The sequence below is a fragment of the Hippocampus zosterae genome, chromosome 2, assembly GCF_025434085.1.
Source record: "Hippocampus zosterae strain Florida chromosome 2, ASM2543408v3, whole genome shotgun sequence".
NCBI lineage: Eukaryota > Metazoa > Chordata > Actinopteri > Syngnathiformes > Syngnathidae > Hippocampus > Hippocampus zosterae.
Window position 1 is genome coordinate 25,242,018 of NC_067452.1, and position 21,360 is coordinate 25,263,377.

Consider the following 21,360-nt stretch of genomic DNA (forward strand, 5'->3'; position numbering starts at 1 on the left):
CTCACCTCGCTGCCTGTTCTCAACTCCGTGACCTTCACAATTTTTGGAGAGGAACCCCGAAGAGTCACGTCATTTCCACAACATCCTGACGCTGCCCACACGTTCCACCTGAGAAGATACTCATTTGTATGTCTGTTTTGATGTATCATACAGCCCCCCGCCCCTCCCCCCCAAAAACATGACTATATCGACTGTGAAACTAATTGTCGAATGTTGGTGGCAATTAAGCACAATGTGTATGTAATGGGGTTAATTTTAAACAAATTTTTTTAAAGGCAAATTAAGCTTTAAGTGTTGAACCATTCCAACATTACAGGCAACAATTTAGGCAACTGGTCATTTAAATTACTGCCGTTCCTGTTGGAATAATGTGAAGCCGTTTGGCTGGTGGTGAGTGTTTTCGTCTGCGCGCAATGATGCTAATAAATTAAAAAAAACTATGGGACAGTTAAAAAAAATAGGAGCAGACTTCAGCATGCGGGGGTTTTCTTCTTTTTTTAGAAGACTTGGACGAATTAGCAATTCTGCTCCACGCGTGAATTGAATACAGATGTATTTCCAAAAGGACACACTGAAAGATCTAAATGCTGATGACTTGTAAACCATGCTGTATAATTGAATATGTATTCAATAATAGTGCGCCGAAATCAACCTTATCAGGACCTAATAATTAATTGGTCCTACTTAATATTCACGTCGCGTGGTGTAACACGGCCTTTGCGTTGTTGCTTAAGAGCATAGATAAAATATTAATCGGGGTAATTATTTCTTATGACACGCGCAGCAGCGACTTCCTGTCGGAGGTTGATTGAAATATTGGCAGCCATTTGGTGTTGAAAAGTTTGCTTTGCGCGAGATATACCCCCAGATCACTGACAAAGTCGTGTTAGGAGCATAGCGGTGTGACACAGCCCCTCCATTATTGGGTTCCCAGGGCCTCACCAGCACGCACCCACGCAAGCGCGCACACACCGCTGCCAACATAGGCTTGGGGAGCCATGAAAAAGCCAAAGCTGTTGCAAAATAGGCGGATCAAAACCCATTATGAGATTTGAAGCGTGGTTTTGTGTCGGGCCCGCTTGAATCTCTCACCAGATTGGCGTATTTGTGCACAAGCAAGGCATGCTCGTGCGTGCAAAATGATCATGTGGCAGGCAGCGCAGTGTGCTGTTGGCAACTTGGCTGACTGCTCTCAAGTGGAAATGGACAAAAAGCGCAAGCAACAATTACAGTATTTGGATTTCACCTTGTGGTGAAACATCTCGTTGAAAATTAGTAACGAAAACCGCCAGTGATTCAAAAGCGGGAGAAGGAAATAAAGTTTTGCATGACTCCCATATAGGACGTGCCACATCTCCAGTACCGGAGACAAAGAAGTGTTGCGATGTGATCATTGAATTCGGTTGCTAAGCAACTCGTGTGGGAATTCATCCGCGAAATTCAAACCGTACGTCGCAAGGATACGTTCTGTGAGTTCTGACGAACGGCGAGAGTGAAAAGTTTAAAAAAAACTAATTAAAAAAACAAGCCACCAAGATACACGACTCACTCACTATACTATTGCTGCTCACACGTGCCATATTTTGCACAATATGAAAACAAACGCAGGTGCCTGAATTAATCTGAATTTGGCCTGCAGCAGTTGAAATTTATCACTGACCTCAATAATAAATACAGCACATCTCCACGTTCGATTGAAAACTGGCGGGAAAGCATTCTTAATACACCCTTTATTCATAAGAAAGCGTCCTGACACGTCCACACACATCCAAGGGAATCCTCCCACTTTCCCCAAACTGTGCAAACTCCAAATGGGCCACATGGACAAGTTGGGATGTTATTGAGCCTGAAGAGGCTCAACGTGTAAACAAACGACTGCATTAGGTAGTTTTCAACGCCGCTGCATCAACGCCAACATTGATGCAATTATTTTGGCGAATGTGTTTTATCGAAATTCGACATTTTAAGTATATTTCACTTTCCAAAATGCTGATCAGCAACATTGCACGTTAACGTGTTTATCCAAGAAAATAAAAACCTCCAATAATAATAATAAAAATAATAATAATAATAATAATAATAATAATATAACGTCAATTTAACACACACCATGGCTCAATTTCATTCTAACAAATTTATTGTGTCTCAACCAGCTCGTACGGAACCACTACTGAAATTAAATTACAATCAAATGATCACAACAAAATATACCAACACGGCAGCTTGTGATAATTTGTGCTCCTCCAGAATAAAAAACAAACAATAAAAAAAAAATAAGAAGAAAGAGAAAATATAACAAGAAAGCATCTCACACAAGTCCATGGGGGAGGGGGAAATAAATTACTGTCTGGAATAATTCATAGATATTCCGAATAAAATATTAAAACAAACCTCATTCTGAAGAAAAATATAAAGTAAATAATTACGATCAGTATCTGATCTAGTGATCTATATTGCCGGCTTTACAGAGTTGTTTATTAAAACCTACCAAAGACTACTGCTTAGAAAGGGCAGCATTTTATGTCCACAGTACCCACTCACCCTTGGCAAAACATTTTTAGATTTTTTTCCCCCCTCGTCAAATAAGTGGAGCTGAAGTTTTTCTTAAATGTCTCTTTTTGTTGCAATATAGAAACGGAGAAAAGAAGAATCCACCACGACGACAACGTCCATTAAATAAAAAGAAAAAGAAATGCCAGCAAAGCAGAAATGATCTTTGAGATCGGACGAGTTTGGGGAGCAGTCCACTTCCGGTCTTTTTTTTTTTTGTCGTGGAAAAAAAAATCCCTGATCCTTCGAATGTGGGTGACAAATACAACAAGACAGCTTGGTGGATGTCGTTCGACTGGTTTGAAAGCGGGACAGTCCTTCGTGGAAATGTGTACAAAAAAAGCTGGGCCCTTTGTCTCCATCACACAGGACAGTGGTCGTTGTTTTGGAGGGTGAGCGCAGGGGGACGGAAGGTGGGGGCATCAAAACAACACTTTGTAATGGTGGTATGATGTGTGTTGAGGGGTGGGGGGCATCTTGATGTGTCTCAATGCGCCAAAATTACCTGGTGGAATGAACTTGTGGTTGTCACCCTCTGGTCGCTCGCCTCACTTGCATCTTTTAAGTAATCTACTAAAAAATGCCCCTGAAAGAAACAAGCAGAAGGAACCTTTTAGGTTAAGACATTTCAGGGCCCTGAAGAAGATGCGTTTGTTCTGAAGGGGGTTGGGAGGAAAGTGGTTCAAGGTTCTCTTTGTTTTTTTCTCTCTCTCTCGCTCTGCTGAAAAATAGATATCACATTTGGTTGTTTTTGTTTGTTTGTTTGTTTGTTTTTGCAGTCTCATTCACATTCCCTCACAATCACAGAATCAAAACGCTGCTATCCCGGCGATAGTCTGCATGTGTGTTTTTGCGTAATCAGTCGAATTGTGTCTAAAATATTCTGCCGCGCTGCTCTCTATGTTTCACTGAACATTCGTTTGCAGTCCATGGAGGGGGGCGGTGTTTCTGCACTCACATTGCCGACCTGAGAGTACACATCCTCCGGCGTCTGCGCCACTCCGGGGGGCGTCATCCGCTTTTCCTTCTGTCTCCTATTGCAAAACCACACTCGGACCACCTCCTTCTCCAGCTGCAGGTTGTCCGCCAGGGTGCTGATTTCCTGGGCCGAGGGCTTGGGACACTTGAGGAAGTGGCTCTCCAGGGCCCCCTTGACGCTCACCTCGATGGACGTGCGCTTCTTTCTCTTCCTCCCCTGCGCGGCGATCTTGTCGATGCTGGTGGGGCTGCCGGTGGAAGAGTCGGCCTCCTCCAGCCACTTGTTCAGCAGCGGCTTGAGCTTACACATGTTTTTGAAACTGAGCTGCAGGGCCTCGAACCTGCAGATGGTCGTCTGCGAGAAGACGTTGCCGTAGAGGGTGCCCAGCGCCAGGCCCACGTCCGCCTGCGTGAAGCCCAGCTTGATCCTCCGCTGCTTGAACTGCTTGGCAAACTGCTCCAAGTCGTCCGAGGTCGGCGTGTCGTCGTCCGAGTGCGGGTCGTGGCTGTTGACGCCGCCGTGGTGCTGGTGGTGCGGATGATGCTGATGATGGTGGTGGTGGTGCTGCGCGCCGTGCTCCAGATCCGGGGTGTCGCCCCTCACCAAGCCCGGGTGCACCAGGCTCTGGCTGCCGGGGCTGAGCATGCCATTCACAGTGAAGCCCCCCGGCTGAGAGTAGATGAGCGACTGCTGCTGTTGCTGCTGCTGCCCACCCGATATGGAGTTCATGTGCGCCGCGGTGCTGCTGCCCCAAGCCCCGGCATGAGTCTGGTGGGCCGCTAAGTGAGGCGGCACCGGCGGCCGGTGGTGCAGCGCGGTGCCGGTGTGCAGGTCGTCTCTGGCCGAGGTTTTCACGTCTTGCTGCTGCGGACTGGCGCTCATGCCGACCGGGCTCGACGACCAGGGGGAGCCGGCTTCGGCGGCGGCCACCGCGGCGGCCGCTGCGGCGGCGGCGGCATGCGGGAGAGAGGTCACCCACTGGTGGGCATGGCTCAGCATGTGTCCCCCGTTGCTCGCTGCCATTGCGCCCTGCATAAAGTCACTTTGCACCATCTTAATCGAGGGGTCTCCTCTGTAGCCCCCGGAGCCCGAGGTAACAGCAGCACTTCCCGGCTGCATGCCGCCGCCTCCCGAGTCAGAGTGCACGATGGAGCCCGGCGATAGGATGCTATTGCTGCCCAGATACGGATTGGAAGCCGCGGTGGCCATTCCGTCAAGCCTTATGAATATGATGGTGCTTTGCCCCCCTCCCTTTCTTCAGTCACTTCGTTCGTGTGGGCAAATTATAGCTCATGAATTATTCAAACTTCTAAAAGTATGTCTTGCCACACACAATACGTGCGTAAAAACGCCAAGTAGACGTTTTGGGAAAACTGAATAAAATCCGCGTGCATTTACAGCATTTGGGAAGCTGTGCGTGGAGATGGACGAATACAAAGTCCCGCTTTTCAAAAGTCCTTTTAAAACATGTGCGATCCGTGTCCAAAGTTTGGCGGGTGAAAATGCGGACATTCAATTTTCAATTATGAATTGGAAAAAGGGTCGTCCCAAACAAAGTTTGGGTGGTCAAGAAAAAAAGGTTTGCAAATTGTCCACCGAGTCCCAGTTTATGTTCCCTTTGGATGATTTAAAAAAAAACATAGGCGAAGTCCTTTTGTAATTCAATCAGATTTCTCCTTGGCTTTATTCTTTCTCTCTCTTCTTTTATAGCAGTGAGAAGTCTTTCTCTTTGTTCCGTTTTGATATATTTAAACCTGCCAAACCGCAAACTCCAGTTGAAGTACAATCCGTAGGAACAGTGGAAGGCGCTGCTCATCAGCCTCCTCTCTCATTCGCTTGTTCTCCCTTTCCTCCTCTCTCTCCCCGGCTGGCGGTCAAGTCCCGCCCCCCTCCCTCCCACCCTCAACCACCGTATCCCCGGAGCACGAGGGCTCGCGGATGTTTACCCCGTTCCTCTTCACTGATTGGCTGCCGGCGGAATGATTGGCAGGCACGAGCAGCCTCGCCGCGGGCTCACGAAATCTCTTTCCGGCCGTTGCAATTGGTTTATTCTTAATTGCAGCCCCCCCCCCCCCAAAAAAAACAGTAGTAAATAAAATGTGAGCTCCTCTTGTGTTTGTACAAAATATATTGACGATTTCCAATCAATCTGCGTGGGATTACACATGCACCACCACTATAACTTATAAATCAAAACCTTCCCTCCTACAGCCCCAGTGCAACAGCAGGATTTAAAAAGACGTTTTACGAAAATAATGCTCAATTTTCAAAGTATTGAATTTAATAACATGTTTTGTCTAAATGATACTCACAGTGAGATATTTTCAAATTCTGTAATTTGAAAAATTGTGCACATAAAAATAGGTATAGTATTAATTAATGTTAACACATGTTTATTTCTTGTTCTACCAACTAATTTTTTTTTATTATTACGTTGATTGGGGAAATAAACCCGATTTTTATCTACTTTTCACACGTGTCTGCTTCACTAATAGGATGAGAGTTTACTCATACCATTAACAATTCTAATGATCTCTTCACTTCACCTGATTGCATAATAGAAGAACGAATCAACATATGCTTTTTAAGTCAAGTCAAGTCAACAGTATTTATAGAGCACTTTCAAACAGCCATCGCTGCATACAAAGTGCTGTACATGGAGCGATTTAACATATACAATAAACAGTAAGACGAATCAGTAATAAGTAATAAGTAATAAGGCGGTAGAAAGCACCAAGCAGTAAAATCAAGAGCAAATCTAAGTCATGCTGAGTCAAACGCCAAAGAATACAAGTGAGTTTTGAGGAGGGCTTTAAAGATGGGCTTTAATTCCTGATGGCCAAGGAATGCATTGAAGAGATGAAATTGCGTAATCAAAAAGTAAAAAACTTAAAATGTGCTGCATTTTGCAAACAAACTATCAGAACTGTTACACTCGAGATGGCTGTTTGAAAGTGCTCTATAAATACTGTTGACTTGACTTGACTTGACTTGACTTCATTTCCTTTTTAGCATACTGTATGTTAAACAATTAATTGGCTTCTCTTTGTATGGAGCCAAACGTCTAACAAGACGTGTGTCTGTCTTCAATCCATTCCACCAAATCAAATAGAAAACGTGCTTATTAGTATTAATGATGCCCATGCTTTCCCTGCACCCATGTTTGCGGTGGGAAGTGCTTCTGTTCGCATCTGGGTCGCAAAGAGTGTCTAGTCTGCCAACTAAAAGCAGCATGGGGAAAAAAATGTGAAGGAGGGGCTTTCATTCATTTATTATATAATCATCATAAATCATTTAATTTCCTTCATTTTGGTAGAGAGATCCCTCGTCACGGTTCATTATTCAATACCAATCCCTTCTAATTGAATGTTCTTGCAGCTGATAATATATTCCATTCCATGTTTTCTATATGACCACGTTCACTCCCGAATCAGCCGCTACGTATTAGCATCCAGTGGGGTACATTTGATATTACATTCTATCTTGCTATAGCAGACAGGGCCGATTAAAATAATCTAAACAATCATGGAGACATGAAAGTTTTGGAAGAAAGTAAGCCTTCATTATTGATGATAGCAAAAATTGCACCCGCCCCAGCTGACACCAGAAAATCCCAGAATAGCTTGTCAATTAGTGTGCAATGCACTTGAAACTTTCCAAAAATAAGAAGCGAGTTTTACAGCAAACGTTATGCTTGAATTCACCCTATGAAGTTGACGTTGAGCTCATTCTCATATGGGTGTCATAAGTGGATGAGTATAATGCTGGCTATAATAATAATAATAATAATAATAATAATAGTTATTATTATTACTATTATTATTACAATTGACAAATAATAATAACTCATCCATCAGTGTTGAATTGTGGAAATAGGTAAGGATGAGTAGAGAAAGCAACAATGGAGCAACATCTTGAAACGTGAGTCTAAAGGAGTTCAATTCACAGGAAAAAAAAGAATAAATTTGCAGACAGTATAAAAAACTCACAAAAAAACTCAATATCGATTTCAGATTGTGATTGTGTCAATGTCAAGATGCATGTTAGTCAAGGTGCTGCATCTATGACACACAGGTAACTTCAAAAAAGTAGAACTATTGACAGAAAATGGAGTGAGATAATTAGATCAATCTGAATCAATCATGAAAAGTACAAAATTTGAAAGCAAAAAAAAACCCTGCAAAGAACTGAAGATGCTTAAAAAAAGTACAGAAATAATTAATACAGAAATAATTCAGTAATTTAGAAATTACTAAAATTACCCAAAATAAATAAAAATGAAAATCACAGGGCATGCAAAATAATTTGTGGATAAAATGAAAGATATCAATCATAAATAGGCATAGGGAAAATCACTTACCTTTTAATCTGTAGCTGTTTATTTAGTTTTATTTAATTTCTCAAAAAGTAAAATGTTCACTTTAATCAAAGATCCTTAAATGAACAAAGCTGATGCTTGACTCAGACTTCTACACAATCCTGTACATCAATGTTTTTTTCCACAATAAATTGAGGACAAACAGCCAAAAGCAGTCTTGAAAGCAACGGTGTTCAAACTTTTTCTTCCAAGGGCCACATATAGATTCATCGCACGGGAAGGAACACAAGGGCAATTCTTCACCTTTAATTTATTAGACAAGCAAAATCCAATACATCAAAAATTTATCTCTGTGCATGTGTGAGTGTGTGTGTGTGTGTGTTTATTAAAAAAAAAGAACTCTCAACTGTCTAAAAAGTGAAAAAGCAAATAGTTTAGCCCCCATATCCCTCGAGAATAGATCCACCCCTGCATTGAGCAGATCTCTACTTTCAGGACCAAAACAAGAACTGACGAAGTTTCAAGGATTCTTATTGTTCACAAATTGCAATGTAACATTGAGAGAATATTTGAAATTGTTTGTTATTTCTTATATAATATTTAAATTATTTGAAGTTATGATTTTTTTGAATTATTAATTTGGTTGGAAAAATGTTTCTTGCACCGTTGCATTTCTGGAAAAGCTCTACAGGAAACCCATTTAACATTATTAGTTGTCTGGCATACTTCTATGTGTGTGTGTGTGTGTGTGTGCGTGTGTATATATATATATATATATATATATATATATATATATATATATATATATATATACACATATATATATATATATATATATATATATATACATATATATATATATATATATATATATATATATATATATACACAATATATGCTAAAAGTGGGCCACAAGTGGCCCCCAAACTCTAGTTTGGACACGCTCCTTTTAAGGCTGCAACACAGCCACGCCCTCTTAAGGTAAGCATGAGAATTCTTAATTTTCTCAAACAAACCCCCCCCCCCCCCAACAGTTTGGGTGTCTGCATCTGCATCCCACCGCGCTCAGTTTGCCCATCTGCCAGGTGTAGTCCACCAAGCCAGCCGGATTTGTGGAACATGTTACGCATTAACCCCGAACGCTCTCTCCAAAGCTCCCCAAATCAAAGATGACGCAACAAGGGATACTAAAAAAAGGGATTTAAAGGGGCAAATATAAGACTGCAAAGGGCCTCTGTAGTCCATGCCAGTGACACCCCCTACTCCCATCCATCCCAGTAGATTTAATTTGGACCGGGCTCAAAAACGGAGGGCGCCTCGTGCATTTGTTTACATTGGATAGGCAGGCTCAGGGGCAGAACCACGGGGCCCACTATTCATTAATATACATTGAGGATTTCAGTCCAAATTACTGATGTTCTGTGCACACGGAGCCTTTTAAGTGCGTCTAGGGCAGCCACCAAGAACGTGCCACCACATACAAAATACAACTCAGCGCATACACAAAAACACAGCAGTCAAAAGGCCACTATCTGATATATGATGTGTTTATTTATTTGTTTAATATAAAAGGCCCCCAAGTTCCCTGCTGGGGGACTCGGTTTTATCATGCAAAAAGAAAAAAAAAGAAAGGCAGGAGAGAGGGGGAAAAATCAACCCCAAGTATAACAAGAGACGAACAGTTAGTGCTGATTTTCATTTGCATAAATTTTCATATATTTTAGCGAAAATAATAGCGGGAGCAGAGGAGAGCTGGTGCTCAGTTGAGGCAGGGGAAAGAAAATCTTCAGGAGCAGCAGCCAGTCGCAGAGAAAGGAGATAAGCATTTCACAAGTCGACAATCTTGGTGCACTTTCCTGGACATGAGATGAGGTAAACCCTGCATGCACAGCTCGTTATGGCTTCTCCGCGCGGGGAACATTTAATTTCGAGAACGTTCGGTCCGACATTTGCTCCTTTAAAGCGCCTTTGAGCCTGTTCGGAAGCATACGGACTCATTCGGTCACATGTTGAAAAAGGGAGTGTCTTTATACCCAGTGCGTAAAAATCAATAGCTTTTGCGCCTCAGCCTGGTTGCTTTTATACAAAGAGCAGGCAGATGGCTATGCTGCGCAGTTTTGTGTCGAACCTGGAGCGGAGGCAGGGGCCATCAATCACATTTTAAGCAGGGAGAGAGAGCCACATCTCCGGCCGGGAAGCGGAACAATATTCCGCTGGGAGCGCAGAGGCAAGTGCCCTGTTTCACATAAATGGGTGAAGTTTGTTTATAGTTTCCCCCCTTTTTCTTCTTCATGTTTTCCCTCACCTTAAACCCGCTGGTGACTGTTGTTCTTGTTGCTAGTGAGTGCAACATCATATTTAAAGGAAGCCAAAGATATTTGATTCCGATGTTCGTGTGAGCACTTTGAACCCGAATGTGAGCAGAAGTCTTGCAGCTCTTCGTTCTCACGGGTTAACTCCTCTTCCTCCCACTCCATTGATGCAGCAGCGCATTTCTGAGCCCGGCGCTCGGTCGCCATGGTGAGCCCCATAAAAAGGGGAACAGTGGTCGCATTAAGCTGTATGTTTGTGCACTGGAGTCGAGAAGAAAAATTGTCTCGGTGTCCTGACGCACCTTGAACTGTGCAGTAACGCGTCACAGAAACGAAGGGAGGGAAAATAAATAATCATTTGTAGATTAGAATAAGATTCATGCCCAGGAAAGAGTGCATTTAATATAATATTATTTAATGAAATGATTTAAAAATGATCATTGCCGTTGCACAACAGAAAATAAGATGGCAATTGTTATAACAAAATAGTTTGAAAATGTCATTATTTTACACAGACAATGTTCTGAAAATTGGCTTCAGCACGTCTGGGGTCATTTATGGACGAATACTAAAAAAAAAAATCCCCAATAGAAAAATGAAACAAATAAATAATTAACATTTGCCGCCAGGTGTCGCGCTGACTCGTGCTACGTCACTGCAAACGCGAGAAGTACATACATTATTTAACGTTACGCTTTCTTGATGAGTCTAACAATTTAAATAAACTCGTGATAACGGACAGTTTCTTTTAAAAGCTTGCTTGGTGGCAGGGTTTTACATTTGTTTGAATGATATGACAGAAAGTTTGTTCCTAGAACACATACAAATCATGATGCTGCATTCTCCTGGTTCACAATAGACGCTCGAACACATTTTGGAGATCAAAAGAGAAATGCCAAATTTACGATACGGTTGAATGCGAGGGCACGCATGTGTGTGTGTGTGTGTGTGTGTGTGTGTGTGTATATATATATATATATATATATTAACCATATATATATATATATATATATATATATGGTGTGTGTGCGTGTGTGCGTCCGTGTGTGTCTCAATGACAGTTGATATGCAAATGTTCAGTAATTAGATAGCCCCTGCAGGAGCCTGTCAGCCATCTGCAGCCAACAGCTCTTTGTGTAAGCATATGTAAGCGTTGACTTTAAGAATGAGTGGCAAGCGGGACTTCGGCAGGATTCATGAATCATCCCTCAAATTAGTGAGTCGCAATTTCTCTCCACGCACCAGCGGCCACTTCCCTGCAGAATGCTATTGCAGCACGAGCGCAACAACTTTGGGCATTTCAACCACTCAACCTGATATTGCCACTCCTTTTGTAAACACATTTTAAAAAATTGATTTAGTCTCGCTACAACATGATTTTCCACCCCCCATTAATACCTACAGAAGGACACGCGAGAAGCTGATAATTCAGGGCAATTTCCACTCGGAATCGTATTTAAATACAAAGCATAGTTTAATAAGACATAAAAGCATCAATGGGCGGAAATCTATTTAGTCACAATATGAAACTGCTCTTTTCCCCCATAAAACGTCTCCTTATTCTCATTTCTGTCATAAATGTTCGATATGAAAGATTTATTCCCACCTCAAAATGTGAGTAAACATATTCCCTGCATCCCTCATGGTTACAATATTCAAATTGAATGGATGCAATTCGCGCCATTTTAATTAGGGCCCACTTAAGTTGCCTATGGACTGCATAATTTATTTTCTGCCTCCTGGTCCAATGTGAAACGCCATGCACTGAGTGTGTCTCACGTCAGGTCAAACATTGATTTAGCGCTAAATTCAACTTGGAGCACTTAAACGATAATGTTTATATACTGTTAATTAAATTTTTATACTGTTAATTAAATGGCCTAAGCACAATATCAGAGCAAGCATTAAACATGTCTTCAATTTCAGACACCAATATGAACCCCCACCCCCATCAGACTTCTAGCTGAAACCTCATTATTGATATTCTATTAGTAAACGATACTAAAGAGCTATATATGCTTCTCATTCCAGCATAGCATTGGCATTCCATTGTTCGTTATCGGTCAAAATCTTTGTTTTCAGTTCAGCATCTATTGATTGTGAAAATCAATATCCATGTGAAAATTTGACCCCAGCAGGCGGAGCAGCTACAATGCGCATATTTTCATATGTTAAAAAATAACTTAGCTCTGTTTATAATGTTATAGGTATTGTAACTTTTAATTGCGACAATAGTAACATAAATTCAAAGCATGTAAGACACTTAAATTGAGGTCGAAATGTGAGTGCACACACACACAAGTGAGTGACAGGAGACAGATGAGCTGATAGCCGACATACAAATCAAAAGTTCTGAGTACGTTTCAATTAATGGCTGTAAACTCAATGTGGCTTTTGTGTGAGTTTGGGCTGGCTGTGGTGGGCACTCCACCCCCCCCCCCCCCCCCGCCCCACACACACACAAGCACTCAGACACACACACGCATACACACACACACACACACACACACACACACACACACACACACACACACACACGCTTATAGTCCTTGATCGAAACAAATCAATGATATTGTTGTGAATGCAAATCAGTAAATGGTCATTTTCTATTTTTATGGCCTGTATTAAACATGCTAATCAAAAATAATGCATAGTTATCAAGCAACATATTTAATAAATAAACTGAACCCACAGGAAATCTAGACTGCTTGTTTGTGTCTATATGTATGGCGATAGTGGCAGCTTTTTGTTTTTGTTTGTTAAACACAGTCAGTCCCTGAGGATGTAGTCCGACTGTTTGTGGCACCTCCCCTAGCAGGATTACATTAATCAAAGTATTTATTTCCCTTGGGGAGCCAGGCGCAAATCACTCCAAATCCCAGTAAAATTGGATAACAGAGGAGTCAACACCCAGGCTAAACCTCGCACACACTTTGTTGTGTGTGTGTTTTTTTATTTATTTTTTTGTTGTTGCTCATTTCACCAACTTAATGGATCTAGTTCTATCTAACTTGGTGTAGCATGTGTGCAGGCAGGAGACCAGATAGAAGTATTGAGGCCCGAGAGAAGACAAACAACATAATTGGATGGAAGCAGGAGCTCAGGTGGAGAAAAAACAACAACACGACTAATGCGATAGAAGTGACTACGGATGTGGTGCTGTACAAATAAGTTTTTGTCTGTGACTGTCAGCCGCCTGGGTCAGAAGCGCAAAAGAACAACAACAAAAAAAAAACAACAACAACAACCTTCTCCAGGTTACCGCGGAGCATAACCCCCCAAAAAACCCTGGGAAAAAAAGCATAACAACTGTTACAGTATTTGTATTATTTCCTCAGTAATTACTTGTGCTGTTTGGTCAACAACACTGTGGCTAATAAATCTGGAAATGTTTACAGGCAAGCTGCTGCTTCTCAAACAGTAAATGCAACACCCAACATGCTAGCTACCGTTATCCTAATATAACAATATGGCAGTAATATTTCATTGCATATTGGTGGTATCCATAATGGGAGCAAATATGGCTTATGTTTGAGACTCCAACCACATTGCTTGTTTGATCTGATGCTAACGCTCTTTGAACCTGTGCGCGCATGCTGGCAAGGTGCCGAAGCAGGATACGTTGAGTGCGTTTGGGCAACTGCAAAGTGGAAAGTTCGCCAATGAGAATGTTTGAGGGGAAACACAAGGGCAAGCTCGCTCCAGAAACGTGCAGCTGAGATTGTGTTGAGATTATAGCTGAGATTGTGTTGTCACGTTGAAACAGCCGAGGGGAGCCTTGATTCATGCAGGCATTATGCACGCCGGACGCTTATGGCACTGCTCACCGTTGCTGTGCAGTTGGGCCCATTTGTTAGGAAATGGGTTTACATACATCTTTTGCGAGATGACTCAACCTGGACCCCCTACTACACACCAATGTTTGCAGCCTGCTGCCAGTCAATACTTTTACAAACATTTTGTTTCTTGAAAGGAAGAGCTAGCCTGCGTTGGCTGATGTTCTTCAAACATTGTGTTCCCACCGCTCTGCTAATGTTAGGGAGTAACAAAAATGCTAAATTAGCTATTGAACAGATCAAATACACCCTAGGTACAATAGTTTTTTTTCCGGAATGGAAATCGATTTTTTTGGGAATGCCAAAAGCTCTGACAATTTTGTAGATAGATTTTTTTGTTGTTGCTCTGATTCCAAAATTTACTGTTGACCCGCGTAATGACAACGGATTGGGAATAACTTGCTTCCCCGACAGTGTTGCTGTAGTTGTTAATGCTCCCTTGTTCATGCTTGTTCATGCCGTTGCCGTCCTTGTTTATTTCCACCTCATAAACCCCGCAAATCTCAGTCAATCAAGATCTCAACTGTAGCTGGCTTTACCTCTTGTTATTAAAGTAGTTTGTTCGTCATGTCCGAATACACAGAGGTTGATAAAAGTAACAAAGAGGTTTTTCACTCTTTGTTACTTTTACTGATATCTTTTTTTAAAATTAGGGAGAAGAAGTTGCAACTTAAAACTTGCTCTACTGAGTACCATTTCAGGTTCTATTGACTTTTAGTTCAATTATACTTGTAAATCCTCCCCCAATTTCTTTTTGCCAGTGCAGTAATGAGCTGTACTACAATGGCTGCATTTGCAGTCACATGGCTGTCCGGTCAACTACAGGCTCCTTAAGCTGTTTTTGGCAGTATGTATCACAACTAAAAAGATATCCCAATCATTTTTGCACACAACATCATATGGTCGAGCAAATGTGTGAACTTAAGATTTTACATTCCAATAAATGCCATGAATGGATGTAAAATGGAGCCACATCATGTGGGGTAATGTTGCTAACCTGATGGTTGGGTTACAACATTTTCATTTTAAAGTATATTTCCATTGGGAGTCAAGGTGTGGAATTTTGGAAATACTCCAAATTGGTAATTCTCATGGACATCAAAGGAGTTCATGTGAAATGTAGACATGTAGATGTTTTGGTCTGGATTTTATTGATTATTTATTAAAAGGTAATCTTCCTTTTTTTAAATTTCTGGTTGATTCGCATCTCCTCCAATAAAATCCCATTGAAAATTTCCAACTCCCAGAATGTTGGAGCCCTATGTAATGCATACACTGTCCCCATTCAGAGGAGTTCTCAAGGTGCTGCCTTCTCCAAAGAATGTAGCTGTTGAATTGGGCAAGAGTTACAGTACTCCCTTGAACATAATAACTGTGTTGAGTGAAGACTGATTTCTTTCTTTTTACTATTTTATTTACCTTATTTTCGGTCAAATTATTACTGTATATGTTTTATGTTCAATAAACAAACCAAACCAAAAACCAAACCAGTGTAGTTATTTCTCCAATTAGGAATTAAGATTTGCAATTTACGAAGGAGAGCTAAACAAACGACAGTATATCTTGCGAACTTAACCTACTGGCTTGCTTCACGCAAAAACTGCAACATCTAATGGCTTGGCTGTTCATGCTGGCACAGCTGCTGGCCCAATTCCCCATCCCCTCCTCTGCCCAGGTTTTAGTCCAAGCCTGTAAGCGTTGCAGCCGTACAAAAGCGCCTTTGAGGGGTGATTGGGCGGCGGGGTGGGGGTAAGGGGGGGGGGCACCCGTGGCCACAGATCCTCAGAGCAAACACCCATTCCACATGACTCACCAACGGGCCTCGGTGAAGATGAGGCGGTGACAGGATGGACACTGCCTGAGTGAGAGTTGACAGTTTAGAATCAAGAATGCTGAAGGCCCAGCAGCAGCAGCACAATAGAACTTTATTGTTCAAGCATGTCTAAGAATTGCCTCAGCGTGGACTGTCAAGTCAAATATCCCTCTGTGTTTGTTTTTTTTTCTTCATGATGCCAGGGAGCCATGATGACTCTGTGTGAACATGCTGCAAATGCGCGCTTGTTGAGACTGTTTTGGCGAGAGGTGGCTGCGAACCTGGATCATGTTACATCTGTGCTGAGGATTTGACTCGTTTTCATTTTCAGGCTTGATATAAATAGATTTCACATTTTCGAGTGAATGTATCACAGCACCTGCAAGGTAAACGTCCCAGCCGGCTGACGGGCTGTCTGCAATTTTGGATCACCATTTTTGTTCGTTTCCCAGGTGCCGTTGCTCCACAGAAAAGCATCGAAGATTCATATTTGGTGTGTGACTGTACAAATAGGCTGATAAGTCTGATTATTCTGCTGTTGCTGCCTCACATTCAAATGCACCTCCTTTGTGAGTCTGAAGCAGCGATAATTCAATGTTATCTGAAATGAAACATCTCTCTCTCTCTAGAAGATTCTTGTTTCTTGTGCTCGTGACTGGTTTATACTAGCAACTGGTTGCCGAGGACCTATTGGATTAAGATTGTGCAAATCTTCCCCCAAAATGCACAACGCATGTCACAACGCCCCGGCCTCCCATCTTTCCTCTTGTGTTACATAATGCTGCACAGTCATCAGCTCGTGTTCAAATCTTGTACGCAAATAAGGACGGATGCGTGGGAGGGTGTGGATCCTGCAGATAGTCACGCAAGCTATCATCTGTCATTCAAACAAGGCTGTTACTTTTGTATCCAGCTGTTGATATGTTTGGGTATAGCCCTTTTGTCATTTGTGTTCAAGTATTGTGCGTAATATCTCGCATTTCCACACATATTAATCACGGCGATGGTCAGAATCACAATCAGAATCGAGATCATCTTTATTGTTAAGTATATTAAAACGCAGAAGGAAACAAGAACATTGTCTCCACTAATTGAGCCAATGTTTTACTCAAGCAAAAAAGACAGTAGACACTGTAACAAAATATACGTTTAAGAAAGAAGCAAAGGTACAAAGAGTCATTAAGATACAGGGCGTGTGCTGTAGTACAGTAAGACTGATCAAAATCCAATGATGAAGAGTGACGGAGCTGCAGAGATGAATGTGCAAATTGGCTCTAACCATGAGATTATGAGTCAACTCCTGTACTTTAGAAGTTGATGGTAAGATAAGATAAGATAAGATATCCTTTATTCGTCCCACAGTTCTGAGGTGGTTTGAAACTGATTTCTTTGGCTTTCTTGTGTGGTATCGGCTTGTTTTTGCCGTAGCCTAGTTACAGTTCCTCAGGCACTATGGTCTCATCCGACAGTCCAAAAAATAAATATTCTATTCACTGAAAGACTCTTAGGGCTCTCGAAATGACCTAGAAGTACTTGGAGGAAAGATTGCTTGAGTTCTTCAAATGCTTATGAAAGGTGCCGCAAACGCAACCCTTAACTCAACTTTAGCCTCGGTAACTCCTGTCAAACTTTCTGAAAGGATGGTACCCATCATCTCTTATGGCAACGATATTTCAAGCAACAGGACACTGACGCAGCTTACCACCTCGACGTAAAGACACTCAAGAATAAACTATGAATGAATAAATGATGAACAAACTATGCGGCCTGTGCTATGGCTTGCTATCTATCTATCTATCTATCTATCTATCTATCTATCTATCTATCTATCTATCTATCTATCTATCTATCTATCTATCTATCTATCTATCTATCTATCTATCTATCTATCTATCTATCTATCTATCTATCTATCTATCTATCTATCTATCTATCTATCTATCTATCTATCTATCTATCTATCTATCTATCTATCTATCTATCTGTCTGTCTGTCTATCAATCTATCTAATCATTACATAATTACTTTCTGCCATTTCATAGAAGATCATGAATTATTTCAGTCCGTTCAGTGAGATCTTATAATTTCTCATGGCACATAAGAGCTCTAAACAAATGTGCCCCAGCAGTCACCTGAGAATGATAATACCTGATTTATTCAAGTTACATGACTTTAATATTACGGTACTTGGATTTCTTTACTAACTACTTCTCTAAAAGATAACTTGTAACTGCTCTGGAATATATTTTCAAAGTAACCCTCCCAACCCTGGCTACAGCAGATCTGTGACCTAAGTGAAGGACAAAATGTCTTTTGGTTTTGGTGTGCATTGTTCAATCGCGCCGACAGCATGAAACAATGATGCTTGTGGCCTTGGGGACTTCCTGTTGCGATCTGGCGAGCGTGCCCATATGACTCTTATCTCTTTGTCTCTTCCTCTTCCAGGAGAGCACCCCAGCAACCGCCCTCCTCACTACAAACACACACGGCGCGTGCGTGCACACACACACACACACGCACACACGCACACACGCACACACACAAAAACTTTGCTCATCCCTCCCCTCTCCAACACTGAGCGACTTCTGCAGGTAAGGGTCCAAGCGTGTGTGTGTGTGTGTGTGTGTGTGTGTGTGTGTGTGTGTGTGTGCACGCACACGGGCGAGCGCATGCCATCTCCCCTCAGCCTCAAGTGAAAGCGGACGCAGCGTCTCCCCGGCATCCGCTTCCCTCTGCACGTCGACTGCTGGAGTATTCACGCTTCGGGCTGTTTTCTTTGAGAGAGAGTATAAAAATATGCAAATGCTATTGTTGGAGCGCAAAGATAGGAGGAGGAAAGATTGTGGTGGTGGGGCTCTTTTACACTCTGTCACCTCCCTGCCACCTCCTCCATCTCGGATGGAATGAAAGAGAGAGAGAGATGGAGTCACGTGCACTGTCATAGGGAAAAGATACGTGCTTTCGTGAACCCAAAACATGTATACACACACACACACACACACACACACACACACACACACACACACACACACACACACACACACACACACACACACACACACATGCACGCACACAAAATATAATTCATATGAAACAAATTAAAGCCAGACTTACAAAGCGAGAGTAAAGAACAATTCATCATTAACTGTATGTCTATTTAGGTGACAATTAATAAATCAAATTAATCAATTAATCTTCATTTAACAACAGGAAGTTGCTATACTGCAGGGGCTGATTGGGAAAGGTTACACAAATGACGATGATAAATCATGGTTTGGTTTAAACATGTGAGTAAGAGCTTTAATTTGAACCACACAAGCCTACACAAATACAAATACTCAGTAATAACAGTTGACAATTGCTGTCATAAATAAAGTCAGGAGATTCCGACAGGTTAATTGGCCAGTTAATTCATAGTCGCTATTTTAAAACTAGAAAAATCTTACCTTTTAAAAAAAACAAATATAGGCTACATTAACATAAAAGAAAGGATAACGAGAAAGGAAAATTACCCCCCTCAAAAATCAAGAAAATGCTCAATAGATTTCCTATGATTTTCTGATTCTGATTCTCTGATGTAAAATTGAATGCAGCCAGTCACTAAATACGTTGTGAGGAATTACAGTGGGTTGTTGAACCACACTGTTTTTTTAAGTAAATCCACAAGACCATGACGTGTAAAAAGTCAGAATCATCAGAAAAAGGGCATTTTTATTTACTGGACAGTGACAATATGTGCAGTATATATGGAAAATAAAGTAATGAAAATACAAATACTGAGGCCCTTGACTTATGGGTTGAATTCATTTTGTGACCATGTCTGTAATTCAAATCAACCTTCTCCATTGAAATGAAGTGAAATGCCATTAATGTGTTTGAGCTGCTTGACCTTGTAGCATAATTCTATGTTTAGCTGAGTTTCACAGTAAATTTTCAACTGGCATCTGCAACAAATCTCTTGAAGTGAGCATACTTGACATCTTTTCAGAATAACTGTTTGCTATTTGTGAAACTGCACACGGCTTGCTCAGGGCAGAATAGACCTCATGGTTATAAAAAAAGCCCAAGTCAAATGTCTGCGCACACTATAAACCAACAACAACATAAACAACAAAAACCGTGACATCTTGCAATTCCCCAAATTTGGGCATACGAAAGTCAAGGTAAAACTGCAGGTGTCTCCGTCCCACGAGCGAGTCAACAAACAGAAATGTAGAAATGCGCCACCATGGTAATGGAACAGAAATACACACTGATACACCCCGTGTTAAAGTGAAGCTCTCAGCAAGACTTTTAGAAGTGATTACGGAGATGGTTCAGATCAAAGGATTTGACAAGTGTGCGCCAAATATGAGACAGCTAATCACACTGGAGCCCCTCTATACAAGATGGCAGCACACACTGACACGTTTCCAGTCGCTCCAACCCCACAGCTTCTTTGCAAATGTAATGCGACGCTAACGGATAAACAGATTATGAAGGAATGGAATGGTGGCTTTAGGTGACGGGGACCAAAGTGGATAAAATAGAGGTAAAAAAAAAAAAATCAACAACTTTTATTTATGTTTGGTTTATTTAATGAAGTGTGGGGGTGAGCAGTGTGGGAGAAATTAATTACCAGTTGCCAATGCAGGTTTAAACGATATCATTAGAGAACATTAGCGGCAATGTGAGATGATGAGGAAGTATCACTTTTGCAGGGTTTCTCTCTTCCTTCACTAGTCATTATAGATTAATCCATAATCCCCACCACCTAAAGACATTTTTCTCAGCGTAGCTTAGGGATAGAGATAAAGTTTTTTCTTTTTTCTCTCTTTTTTAAATGTATTTTTTTACTCACTTGTGCACCCATGTTGTCACGTCACAAAACTCTCCTCACCTTCTTGTCAACAACATTAAAAATAGATGGCCAGACACTAATAATGCTGAGTGCGAATAAAAACACATCTTTATGTTTTTTTCCTGTACTGCATACAGTAGGCTATTTGAACTTTGAATAAAATGTATGTGCCTTTTGATGCGTCAATGAATATGTTTTCAATAAAGTCAGAGCAATAGATGATTTGTTGTCTTTATGTTGTGCCATTCAACAACGCTGTTGTTCAAATTATTCGACATTTTGCTGGTGTCGGGCGGAATCCTCACATCACCTAAATTGTTGCATTTTGTTTGTTGAGCCATTAACATTGCATTATCACAAAGAGCAAGACATTTCAAACATTTTAAATTGGTCCATTTGTAAAAATAACATGTGGGGGTTGAGCAATAGTGGGGGAAAATGTAATTAACCAAATTTAGTCATAGGAGGTTCCCACCCTGGCTAGCAATCAATTTAGGTTGTGCCACACAAATGAGTACAGAATGGTGTCAACAATTTATGGATGAGTGATAATTGGTGTTGTGTGCAGTTTTTTTCTTATGTTTGTGAGTCAATAATAAAATAATTGTAAAAAATGTACGGATTGATGTTTTTGTTCACTTCCCTAAAAAGTCAATTCAAATGTCAATCAAATTGTTCATAACGATGATCCAATTTCCACTTTTGGGGGTTT

The 21,360-nt window shown here is 41.3% G+C and overlaps 1 protein-coding gene and 1 long non-coding RNA gene across 3 annotated transcripts; one reads left to right on the forward strand and one right to left on the reverse strand.

Moving 5' to 3' along the window:
• Positions 1–2,115: 2,115 nt before the first annotated feature.
• Positions 2,116–5,425, reverse strand: pou3f3b (POU class 3 homeobox 3b). Of its 2 annotated transcripts, none has more exons than XM_052057142.1 (2): positions 3,518–5,425; positions 2,116–3,136 (listed from the first exon to the last, which is right to left on the reverse strand). In XM_052057142.1, the coding sequence occupies exons 1-2, from the start codon at positions 4,736–4,738 to the stop codon at positions 3,038–3,040; spliced, it is 1,320 nt and encodes a 439-aa protein (XP_051913102.1). In that variant the 5' UTR covers positions 4,739–5,425; the 3' UTR covers positions 2,116–3,037. The 2 variants fall into 2 exon arrangements, with proteins under 2 accessions (XP_051913102.1, XP_051913101.1); XM_052057141.1 differs by having other exon boundaries at positions 3,509–5,421.
• Positions 5,426–8,944: 3,519 nt separating this feature from the next.
• On the forward strand, positions 8,945–20,865 carry LOC127595568 (uncharacterized). Its single transcript, XR_007961282.1, has 2 exons — positions 8,945–9,719; positions 18,254–20,865. It is a non-coding gene; the product is annotated as an uncharacterized LOC127595568 (long non-coding RNA).
• The last annotated feature ends 495 nt before the right edge of the window (positions 20,866–21,360 follow it).